The 13,019-nt window shown below is 43.8% G+C and overlaps 1 protein-coding gene across 1 annotated transcript in view; it reads right to left on the bottom strand.

The window, feature by feature from the left end:
* The window catches only part of C1QL1 (complement C1q like 1), a 47,972-nt gene extending 35,195 nt beyond the window's left edge, over window positions 1-12,777 (bottom strand). The window contains exon 1 of the mRNA XM_063116840.1: window positions 12,148-12,777. Coding sequence (XP_062972910.1) covers window positions 12,148-12,756 — 609 coding nt within the window. The 5' untranslated portion in view covers window positions 12,757-12,777. The remainder of the gene's footprint in view (window positions 1-12,147) is intronic.
* Window positions 12,778-13,019: the final 242 nt, after the last annotated feature.

Below are 13,019 nucleotides of genomic sequence, written 5' to 3' on the forward strand. Positions count from 1 at the left end.
TGTGAGGTGCAACCCATCCCTTGCCAGCAGTCCATGTTCCAAGTAGCATAGCCTATGGTCCTAGAATCCCAAACTCTCACGTCGGCACCACCTTCGTAGCCAGTCGTTCATCCGGAGTATTTTTCTTTCCCTTTCTAATCCTCTTCCAAGAACCGGGAGGATGGATGAGAAAACTACCTGGGCCCCAAAGTTCTTCAGTTTCCTTCTCAGAGCTTCAAAGTCTGAAATCATTTCTTCGTAGCTCTGCTTGGCGACTTCATTTGTTCCCACATGGATAAGAAGAAAGAGGTATGTGTCCGTGTGCTTTATGAGCTTCAGTAACCCTTCAGTCACATCTCTAATCTGTGCTCCAGGGAGACAGCACACCTGGCGAGTCCATGGGTCTTCACGACATACTTGGGTTTCAATCCCATGCAGCAGGAAGTCTCCCACAATGACTACTCTTCTCTTCTTCTTGGTTGACCTACCTTCTGCCTCTTGTTTACTGTTGCACAATGTCTCCTGTACTTCTTCCTCTGCAAATTGTCCTTCAGTCTCATCCTCCAGAAGCTGAAAGCGGTTGCTTAACTATAATGGTTCCACCAGTGCAGAATGCCTTCTAGTTCTTCTGCTCCTAACTGTCACTCTTTTCCAGGGAGTTTCCTCTTCATTGGTTTTCCTCCCCTCAGCATACTCCACTTCTGCTTCAGCTGGCTGTTGCTCTTCATTCTCATGTGCTTCTTGTTGCTGTTGCAGTTTCACCGTTCAGTCTAAGAACTCCTCGTCTTATTCTTTGGAGGGTGGACACTCGCCGCTCAAGTCCTCTCACTTTTTCTTCCAAAAGTGCCACCAGCTTGCACTTGTTGCAGGTGTACGCCATGTTGAGCTCAGGCAGAAACACGAACATTGCACACCCTTTGCAGGTCACCACCTCTAGGGACTCCTTTCCATCCATATTGTCTATTTCTGCTTTGTTTTTTCCTTTCTGATTATAGTGGAATTGCCTTTGCTTTGTCCTGTCTTCTCTGAAGGTACACAACTATATGAGTATGTCTTAAGAGAAAATAAAAAATTTTGGTTGGTTTTTTTTTGGTGTGTTTTGTGTGTGTGTGTGTGTTTCTCTTTATGTTTTTCTTTGTTTCCCCCCTTTTTTTTTCTTCTTAGAGGCCTCCCCCTTGACTGCCCCTGAAAAACTCCCCCTGTCAAACTCCTGTTTGCTCTTCCTGTTTGCTCGCTCTCTGTTCGCTCTGTCTGGGGAATACTGGTTGTTGTAGGGCTTTTTTCTGTCTAAACAGGCATAGGATTTTGTCTAAACATGCATAGGATTCACCTTAAGTGAGTTTAAAATGTGAAACTCTGCACATGTGTGGAAGCATACAAAAAATTAACATGGTTGCCATTATTATTATTTCTGAGGTTTTGTTAGGTCCCTGATTGGGATTTCAGTTCTCTGCACGCTGAGGCAGTGTAAATGCAGGACATATTTGGATAAAAGGAGGGAAAGATTCTTTTCTAGCATTGTGATTATTTCTAATTGATAAACCAGAAGTTAAAATAAGCTGACATCTGTGGCTGAAAACTTCCTCCTACAGAAAGTAGAGGAAGGAACTAGAGGATCAGCTATCCTTGACTTGAAGTTGAAACAAGGGAAGAGGTGGTACTGAGAAATGACTGCAACAAGCCTTTAGTCCATTTTGTTCCATGGCTATTTTTTTGCAGGGTAATAGTATTATATACTCTTTCTGAATGCTAGGTTGCTAGTTTGTTGTACTAGATTTTTCTGCACTTGTCAACCACTTCATTTGTTCAGTGGTAGCAGTGTGCTGACTCTGTACATATGGAACCTGACTTAAAATGGCTATGAGAAAGGTGAATGGGAAAGAGTGTTAAATGTTAGGAAAGGTGAGATTATGGTCATCTAGGGAAGGATTTGCAATAAGAAAAAATATTGAAGGGGGAGACTGTACCACACATACTATAGCAAAAGCTTCAAAGTACAGCAAAAGCAGTAAAAGTGTGAGTGAGTGAAATTAATTTCAGATACATTGAATGTCTAACTTGTTCTTTATTTCACAGAATCATAGAATAGTAGAATTGGAAGATAAGGCCATTGAGTCCAATCCCCTGCTGAGTGCAGGAATCTACCTTAAAGCATACTTGACAGATGGTTGTCCAGCTGCCTCTCGAATACCTCTAGTGTGGGAGAGCCCACAACCTCCTTAAATAACTGGTTCTAGTATTATGGGAGAGAAAGAACAATGTCTCCCTATCCACATTCTCTACACCATGCATAATTTTGTACACCTCTATCATGTCTCCCCTTAGCCTCCTTTTTTCCAAGCTGAACAATCCCAGCTGTTGTAACTTTCCCTCATAGAGATGATTTTAGTTGCCCTTTTCTGCACTTTTTCCAATTCTACAGTATCTTTTTTTTAAGGTGTGGTGACCAAAACTGTACACAGTATTCTTAATGTGGTTGCACCATAGATTTGCATAAAGGCAGTATGATACTGGCAGTATGATATCCCAGTGGGAAAACTCTGTATGGCTTGTTTTTAAGAAGATCACATTTGGCAGGTGGTAGTAAAATGGATCCTTCTCTTCCCCCTTGACATAAAAAAGGTATAGTAAATGGAACTGGATGGACAATTATGAAGACAGCTATGATCTATACTGTGGACACAAAACTGAAAACAACCAGCAAAAAAACTGTTGTATGTCTAACTGCAGACATGAGTAGATTAGTTCCTCAGCCTTGAATTGCAGAACTTCAACAAATACCATTTTCCTCCTTAGTGCATTTCTTGTCAGGGAAGATGGCACTTGTCATACTTCTGTGGAAATACTACCACAAAAAGATAACAACCTTACTGGACGATATAGGAAATCTGGAAACATCCATTGTGATAAGTTTATGGCAAACCCAACAAAACACAGTGCTAACACACCAGAATGTTCTTGAGAAGCTATTCTATTACTTCGATGAAGGAGTGTACAGTAGATGAGTCTCAAACTTCTAAAATGGCCAACTATATCAATTTAAAACAAAAGGCAAGGACAGTGAGGCAGTGGCCCCAGGCGGAGGTTGCTGGAGAACAATGACTTGTTGGAGGAGAGAGCTGCCCTGTACCTCCAAAGCTAGCCTGCTGCCTTCAGGTGCAGTACAGGATACTATCTCATTACCAGTAATGGTTATTTTTAACTGCCAGTGTGGTCAGTTTCTGTATATGAAATGGGAAGGGTCACCATCTTTTCCTTCAACTCAAGTAGCCCTGCTGCTATTGTGGTGACAGCTCTATGGCAAAAGCTTCAAGAACTGCCCTCAAAACCCGACCAGTGTATAATTTGTATGGGTAGGCATTCTATGATAAATGTTCAGGCATGCTTGTTCAGTCACCTCCTTTTCAAACAGAATTTGTTTCCAAGCTTGAGCAAGTTATGTAACTCGTGAGCAAAGAGTTTATGAACTTCCACAGTCAAGATCTGGAATCTTCTGCTAAGTGGAGAGTGCCTCCTGTAGGCAAAGAAACAGCTGAATGTAGGCAGTGGTTAAAAGAGAAATGCCACAAGCTCAAAGCAGAAGTCAAACTATCGCGTTGTCTGAACGCAGTACATTTTCTATGGGGTGGCTTGTTAGCCACCATGAACAACCCAACAACACAACATGAGTTCTCAAGGTGACTTGTTCGAGAAAAATAAACCATACTACATAGTATAACAGGCCACCCTGTGGGAAATGCTCTGCATTCAAACAGCAGGGTAACACACCCTGCCAAAAATGTGCTGCATCCAGACAACACTAAACATAGTGGGTTAGTGTGTTGTGTGAACCTAGCCTCTGACACCTGCCTCCCAATCTATGCATGTCAGGGGGTTGTTAGGTACTTAAAAGATTTGGGGCACAGGCCCATAACACAAATTTGCATATATGTATGCATATGTGTGTATAATAGTAAAGCAATTAGCAAAAACAGGATAAATTTCTATTCTTTCATTTATGTCAAATATTTCAGCAGTGACAATTGTTACAAGACTGAAACTATTAGAGATGTGCACCAATCTCCAGATTTGACTCGAAGTGTTTTGGCACTTTGGAAAACATTCTGCTTCTGCATGGACCAATTTGGAGTCAGTCCACTTTGACTTAGGGCCTTCCTAGACGAGGGTTTAGCCCAGTGCGAGGCCCAGGCATGCAGATGACGCACAAGGGATCCCGGGGTCAGGCCGGGCTAAACCCTCCCTTGATCCGGGATAACCGGATCCACTTGTGGCCCAGTTTTTCCACAGCCCCAGGCAGAGCCCGGGGCTGCGGAAAGTCTAGCTGGTTCTGCGGCTTTTCCTGGCTGCTCAAATCGCAGGGAGTAAGTGATGGGGGCCAGGGGGAAAAGAGAAGACCCGACAGGAGAGATGGGAGGGGGAACAGCGGAGCCAGGGTGGGGAGACCACGGCTGGGGTGGTGGGGGGAGGGGGCATCGGACATGGCGAATGGGGGCGGCGAGTGGACAAGCGAGCGGGTGAGCGGGCAAGCGGGCAAGCGGGGGGCAAGCGGGGGAGCATCAGATATTGTGTGGGGGAAATCAGGGCAGGGGGGAGCGGGGAACCCTTTATTGTAAAAAAGACCACTTACCTTTTTGTTGGTGGGCTCCTGAGCACATAGCCCCTTTAACTGCTTTAAAAAAATGGAGGACGCGATGGGGCTTTCCTTTCCCCGTCGTGTCTGACGTCTGGATAGGCGCGACGGCCCATGCTAATTGTAGCACAGGCTCGCTGCACCTGAAGGCCAGATTCAAAGGTAGGTCTAGCACAGCCCTTAGTAACAAACCTGAATCACGGTTAGGAAAACCAAGACTTCATGCTTTCTGTTGACTATCATGGGAAATATTAAAAAAAAACACTAACTTTTTTTTTCTTTCTGTCAGAACTGGATGGTAGTTGCAGGTATATTAGTCCCTTAGGATTACACCTGCCCTATGTCCGAAAAATATTTGCATGGTTTTTGGTGCTATATGCCTTTATATTTTCTTTTAAAGGGAACTTTAAAAGAAATTTTCTTAGCAGAATTGGATGAAAATTTAAGAATTAGTTGCACCATCCAAGGGGATCATGTCTGCTAAATTGCAGAATGATAGCATCAGGGGTTTTGTGCAAGGCCAGCCTTGACATCTTGAGAGGCTCCAAAAAAGGACATACTTCTCTCCCTATATAAGTGCAGCAGTTCATATGGAAGAGGCGTTCTTCAATTTTGGGGGAAGTGATTTGCTTCTCCTTTCTCTCACTTCCTCCATATTTTTTGGAGGGGGTAACTAATTATTATTATTATTATTATTATTATTATTATTATTATTATTATTATATCATCCCACCTTTTCCCCAGTACTGGGACTCAAGGCAGATTACAAGATTAAAACATGTACAATTAAAACATATAAATATAAATTTACAAAAGTAAAATAGATTTAAACCTGCAGTAAAATTAAAAACATTACAAAAAATTAAAAAAACAGTAACAGATTAAAAGGGGGGATCCAATACATTAACACAGGTCCAGAGTAGTTCCAAAAGCCTGCCGGAACAAAAAAGTTTTTGCCTGCCTCAAAAGTGTAGCACAGAGGGAGCCAGCCTAGCCTCCCTGGGAAGGGAGTTCCAGAGCCTTGGAGCATCCACTGAAAAGGCCCTCTCCCGCGTACCCATCAGGTGTGTCTGGGATGTTGGTGGGACTGAGAGAAAGGCCTCCCCAGAAGATCTCAGAGCACAGGCATGCTCAATTCAAAGTGCGGGTATAGAGCTTTATAGGTGATAACCAGCACTTTGAATTGTGCCCGGACACAGACTGGAAGCCAGTGGAGCTGTTTTAACCAGCCCCGGTCAACAATCGTACTGCAGCTCTTTGAACCAGCTGAAGTTTCCAAACATTCTTCAAAAGCAGCCCCATGTAGAGTGCATTACAGTAATCCAAATTGGATGTAACTAAGGCATGTGCCACTGTGGCCAAGTCTGACATCTCTAGGAATGGGCGTAGCTGGCGCACTAGCTTTAACTGTGCAAATGCACTCCTGGCCACTGCTGAAACATGGGCATCCAGGCTCAGGGCTGAATCCAGGAGTACACCCAAGCTGTGAACTTGTGTCTTCAGAGGGAGAGTAACCCCATCCAGCACAAGCTGAATCTCTATTCCCTGATCTGCCTTTTGACTGACCAACAGCATCTGTCTTGTCAGGATTAAGCTTCAATTTGTTTGCCCTCATCCAGTCCATTACTGCTGACAGACACTGGTTTAGCACCAAAACAGCTTCCTTGGAATTGGGTGGAAAGGAGTAGTAGAGTTGGGTGTCATCAACATACTGGTGGCACCACATCCAAAAACCTTGGACAACCTCTCCCAAAGGTTTCATGTATATGTTAAATGTGTATGAAAATGGCACACGTCATAGTGATGTCCCCATACAAGAAACCTGTAAAGTTTCAGGAGGATAGGAGCAGGGACTTGGGAATCATGATGACTGTAAATAAGGGCTTTTCATAGTGATTGTGGTGGCATTGGAAGAATAGCCATCTCATGATCCCATCCTTGCCTTCTCCAAAAGCACAATGATTAAAGCCCATGGTAAAATATGCCTTAGGATTAGAAGGTGAACCTATCAACCACTTTGGTCACTCAACCACACTCTGTTCCTCCTTCTGAGCCTTTAGAGAAATATGTTATTGCAAGACATAAAGTCTGCCCAATTCTGCTTGGGCTTCAGACTTTGTCTGAATTCTGTGTACATCCCTAATATTTATATTTCACCAAAGTTAGGTGTGAAATAAAAAGAGCCTCTGAGCAGAATGCTTTTTTCTCACCACCGAGGACTTACAGCTTCCCCTTCCCCATTCTAGTCTTCCCCACACAACAATCCCTCTTCATTCTTCTGTCCTTCAGCAACACTTCATAAAAACAGAAGTTTTGTTTTTGTTTTATGCAATTATTTATTTATTTATTACATTTATATCCCACCTTTTTTCCTGCAAAGAACCCAAGGCAACATACATAAACCTCCTCCTCTCCATTTTATCCTCACAAGAACAATCCTGTGAGGTTGCTTGGGCTGAGAGTCTGTGACTGTCCCAAACTCACGCAGTGGATTTCCATGGCCAAGTGAGGACTAGAACCCAGTTCTCCCAACTCCCAGTTCAACATGTTACCCGCTACGCCACACTATCCTCTGCTTCCTCCTAGTTATGTGCCAGCTCTTACTGTCTCATCCTCCCCATAACCTAATTTGTTCCAAGACCTCACCAGGATTCAGCCAAGGAGCCTTTCAAAACTAGGGCTAAATTATGGAGAAACTCTGAGCATGTACTCAATGCCTTTCCCTTACCACTGAAGCCCATGCCATAAATTTTTTTAAAAAAAACCACACAAACGACAAGATATTCATAAGATTGTGTTAAAAGGGTAATCAATACAATGGACTGGAATCAGGTGGGCAGTTTATTAAACCTGAAGTACCATGCTCACATCTTTGGACTTATTTCTGAGTAAACATGCAGAAGATCAGGCTGCACACTTCCCTGAAAAAGTAACATGCTGGAATCCTATGTATACTTCTCTGGAGTAAGCCCCATTGCACAAAATGGGACTTACTTCTGAGTAGACATACATAGGAAAAGTATAAGTGAGCAGTATTTATCTCCCTTCCATTCACCCGCCTCAAATGTAATTCCTATTTCTATTAAAGCTTTCTCTTCACAGAAACATGGGAATGCATCCATCTAATGCATTCATCAAATGCATTATTGTCAGCCCTCACTGGCAGTGACTCTCCAGGGTTTCAGGCAGGATTCTTTCCTAGTGTTACCTGGAGATACCAGGGATTGAAGCTGGGACCTTCTGCATGCCAAGCATGTGCTCTGCCATTCAGTTACAGACCTTCCTATTGCTAGATAATGGCAAGTGACAAACGAACATCCCCGGATTCCTTCCTCTGCAACCATATGAACCCACTTTTCTGAAAGAACTGGGTGAGGAATAGAAAACAAATCCTCTTGTCTATAAAGTTTCTATAAAGACAAATATGGTTCAGAACATCTCTTGCCACCCCACCACCTTCACCTCTGGTGAATTCCACAAGGTGTGTTCTGGATGGAATAAAGAAGAGAAAGAAAGAGCAGGATAGCAGAGGAAAGAAGAGGAAAAGAAGAATGGTGATGGGAATAAAATGGAGGAGAGAATTCCCCAAGCAAAGTGGCTTCTTTAAGAGGGGGTCGCACTTCAGAGTAGTTTAAGAGAGTGTGAAGGGTATGTGAGGTGTTACATATTTAAATTATTGTTATGAGGTGTGGTGGCTGAGGGCTTTTTCTTGCTTTTTTTAAACTGTAAAACTTATTTAAAAGCCCCAGCAACTCCTGGATCATGACATCATAGTTCTAACCCTCCTTCTGGAATAACATGCTGCCTAGAGCTATAAGAAAGAAATTAAGGTGGAGATGGAGTAAGAAGTCTGTGGAGGATGATTGAATAATTTGCTGTGCTGAAGCTACTGAACCTTTGCTGAAGCCAAAGATTCCAGTTTGGAGCAGTAGAATCAGATGCTGTGTGAAATGTAAGCCTATGTGCACCAGTTGGGGAACATGGATGGGAGGGTGCTGGTTGGCCACTGTATGAACAGAGTGATGGACTCTGGGAACCCTCGGTCTGATCCAACATGGCACTTCTTATGTTCTTATATTCTCAAATACCAGTATTTCACTGGGAGCTCTTCCCGCTTTCCCCCTCCCTCTCTTCAAAAATTCATTGCAAGAAAACTCCCAGCAGTGGACAGGTAAGAATAGAAAAGTAGGGAGAGAGAGAAAAAAGACTTTGGAAGGAAAGCTGGCAGTCTCCCCTCTAGTTTAGAAGGCTGGTCCCAATTGGTCTACTACAGGAGTGAGTCCTAAGGTTTCCTAGTAATTGCAAAGTAACTGAGATGACAGGGAAGAAGCAGGCTTCTATTACAGCAGAATATGGTACCCACCTATAACATCAAGGTTGTATTTACATAGTAGCATGGTACTTTTAATCTTACATCAATTTTGCTGCGTTGTTTTATCCTGGTTGTGCTTTTTATATTGTATTTTGTATTTGTGCTTTTAACATATTGGTTGTTTTATTATGGTTTTAATTTTTGTGAACTGCCCAGAGAGCTTCGGCTATTGGGCGGTATAAAAATGTAATAAATAAATAAATAAAAATAAATAAATAACACTTTACATATGTTCAGAGGCACTCATTCATCCACAGAATAAAGGCTGACAATTAGTATTGAAAGCGATGCCTTTCCCTTACCACTGAAGCCATAATCTGCTACAAGATGGTGGGGGAGAGGTGAGTGGTATCTGGGAACTGAGGCCGGAATGGTGGCTCCATCCTTGATTCCCAGAAAAATGACAAAATATTCATACGATCCTGGGCTGAGCCTGGATAGGAACCATTTATTTCTTTGTTTAATGTGTGACCTGAGAGGAGCAATCCTATGCCTCCTGGACAGCGTCTGGGGGACATAGGATTGTTTGGTTTCCTAGCTCAGAAGCCAGAAACAGGGCTCCGACCTTGAAGCCAGGAAACTGCACTTCCCGTTCCCTCCCCATTTTAGCCAGTGCAGACAAAACTGTGCCAAGTACCTCTCCATGCTCAGAAAATGGAGTGCAAAGATGAGGGGAAAGATGGTGTTCCTGGGGGTGGGGAGGGGAAGAGACCAGGGGGCAGCCATACATTAAATCCTATGGTTGTCCCAGCCTCCACTGCTCTTCCTTCCCAAAGCCTCCGCTAGACAGTCAAAAAAGCCTATGTAGCTTAAGTGCAAAGTGGGAGGCACATTGCACCTCCTGTTCTGCATAGGATACTTATAAGCCTCCGAGTTCAGAGGCTTACACGTACCTGGGGCAGATCACATAAGATTGCACACTTAATGTATAAACTTTTAGTGTGTATTGAATATTAGTTGTAAGCCTATGCATACATAGACTATGATTTAGATATATAAATCTATGCATACTCATATATCTAAAATCATTTATCTAAAAGCAATTTGGGAGTCCTGACCAAAATGTGTTAGGTGCTGGGAGGAAAAGGAGCAGTGATCCTTAAGTTAAAATTTCCTTTTTACTGAATATTAAAAGACTAACACATTTATAATGGCACATGCTTTCCTGGACTAGATTCCACTTCATCTAGTCATATTTTCAGGCTGCAATTTGTTACTCACTTACCTGGGACTAAGCCCCATTGAACTATGCATGTTTGAATAGACATGCATACGATTGCACTGTAAGTTTTTTAGGCTGTAATCCTAACAGTATAGTCAGAAGCCTCCAAACTCAGAAGCTACCAACTGTCTAATGCAGGGCAGACAGAGCACAGAGGGAATCCTTGCATCCATTCTCCAGCCACCCTTCAGTTTTCACTAGACACTTGATTTCAAGCATCTAACCGGGGAGCTTTGGAGGAGAAGGGACAGAGGCCACACAATGCATAGGAAGCTGCATAAAGGAGCTTCCGTGGTCTCTTCCCCTCCCCACTCCCAGGCACCTTCTCTTTTCATCCACTCCATGTTTTGTTCCTGACCATGGAGAAGGAACCAGCATGGAGAAAACAGCACCTGCTACAAGATGGTGGGGGAGAGGTGAGTGGTATCTGGGAACTGAGGCCGGAATGGTGGCTCCATCCTTGATTCCCAGAAAAATCCTATTGCTGTCTAGTCAGTATCTAATGGCCATAGAATTGCTCCCTTAAGGTGGCACAAAACTGTTGTTTTTACTGCAACAGAGTAATGCAGCTTCCCTGCTGGAAATTGTAACCTGAGTTATTGTGAGTACAGAACTAGGTCTGGGGTAATTTCTTCTGAATTATTTAAGGCAGAGTAAAAAGGTATGATCTTATCTTATAAAAACAAAGGCCATGACAAAAGGAATATCACATAAATAATACATATAACTGCAAAATAATAAAAAAAGTATGTGGTGGCATCTTTGTACATATATTTCAAACACTGCTGAATTATCACCAGGAAGAAGAAGCACATGTGACTGGATACAACATGAAAAGCTGTTCAGAACTCAACTGCTGTTCTGTGGAGGCCAGACTTTATTATGAAATTCAATTAGAAAGTGTCAAGAATCCTTTGCTGGTCTCCCTCTAGCAGGATTAACTGGTGCTATCACAAAAGGAAGGTTTGATTAATCAGAAAGAGATTATAGTTCCCTTCTATGGTGGGCTGTCTCTCCCCAACCCTTGGCATTTTAGTTCTTCTCTTAAATAAAACTGGACTTAAAAATGTTCTTGCATAACACAACTGACTTTGAAATATCCCAGAAAGAGGGGAAAAGGTTCCAAGTATCCTCAACATTTTCTTTACAGTATATTTAAAATGATACTAAGCATCATACATTGCACATTATGTCCCAAACTATATTCATTATCCTCTGTTAAATTAGAGATGTGTATCAAATGCTAAAAATACAATGCAGTAGATTTCCAGGGATAGAAAAGGAGGAAATGAGTGATTTAAATGGATTTAAAAGAAACTAAGTAAAGCTGGAACTCAGTGAGGCATACTCCTGAGTAAGCATGTTTAGGATTGTGCTGTAAGAATAACATCAGTTCAGCCATCCCAGAAGCTTGTGGAAGAGTCAGGGACCCCTTTAGTACTTGGAAGGTTCTTGCAAATGTTCTCTCTCCCTGTAGTCGCTTACTTTGAAAAACTGAGCTTCCCCGCCCCACACTAGCCTAAGAATTAACCTCACAATAGCTAAGTAGTGGTAAACTAAATGATGATAACCCTCTGATGACCCAATTACTATAGAGGACAGACAAATATTATTTAGCCTTCTACAAAATATCTAACAGCACATAGATATTTGCCAACTCAGAAGTAAGTCCTATTGAGGATGGTTGAGTGATCCCTAGCTGTCTCCTAAGAAAGGGAGAAGGGTCCCTGTACAGATCAAAAGAACCATTTTTTCACAGTAATTTAATGAATCATTAGGGTGGGAGAACCATTATGTTTCTGAGTTATAATACTCTTATAAAATGTATCCCACCTTAAACATTCTTTGCACCAGGAACAAAATATGTCGAGAATGGGAAACTGATGATGCCCAAACAGGAGGCTCTGGTTGCAGTGCCCTCTTCCCCTTTCAAGACCCTCCTACCTGCCCATTCTTGCACAGGTCTGCCCACATGCTGGTCCCATCACCGCCGCGCATCAGGACGTGGTAGGTGAAAAAGTAGGTGCCTGGGATATTGCAGGTGAACTTCCCCGTGGTGGCATCATAGTTGTTGCCCAAGTTGGTTACCACGTCATCAAACTTGAGGATCTCATAACCTTCATGTGGGTTCTTGAGGCCGGCATAAAAGGCAACACGGGGCACCATGGTATAGGTGGCTGTGCTGATGGTCCCAGTGCCCAGTCCCGGGCTGGGCAATCCGGGGGGCCCCGGCTTCCCTGGTTCCCCTTTTTCCCCCAGGGCCCCTACGGCCCCTGGAGATCCTGGCTCTCCCGGAGGGCCCAGAGGGCCTGGTCTGCCTGGCCGCCCTGGCTTACCCTGGGGTCCCTGCACGAGGGTGGACGGAGGGGGCACACCGCTGTGGTCGCCGCCGCCGAGAACTTCGCCCCCCTCGGTTCGGATACCGGCACTGGAAGTGGTCTTGCCTACGTAGGGATCGCACACCATGTGGCAGGTGCCCAGCATCTCGTATTGCCCGTCGATGCCCACGGAATTCACCAGCACCGGGATCAGAATCACCAGGATCAAGATCATCACCACCCCGATGGCCGCGGCGATCAAAGTTTTCCGGCCAATACTCAGCCGCTGCGGGGGCTGGACGCGCTGCCTCCCCGTGGTAGAAATGGTGACGGGTGGCCCGCGCAGCCTAAGAAGAAAAAATTGGAGGGGCGGGGTGAGAAAGAACACGGAGGGAAGGAAGGAAGGAAGGAAGGAAGGAAGGAATCGTCCTTTGGAGAGAAGGTGGAGGAGGAACTTGGGGGTGTAGAAAATCAACTCAGTCCTCTTCTTGGCTTAAG

Source organism: Elgaria multicarinata, chromosome 1, assembly GCF_023053635.1.
Source record: "Elgaria multicarinata webbii isolate HBS135686 ecotype San Diego chromosome 1, rElgMul1.1.pri, whole genome shotgun sequence".
Taxonomy (NCBI): Eukaryota; Metazoa; Chordata; class Lepidosauria; order Squamata; family Anguidae; genus Elgaria; species Elgaria multicarinata.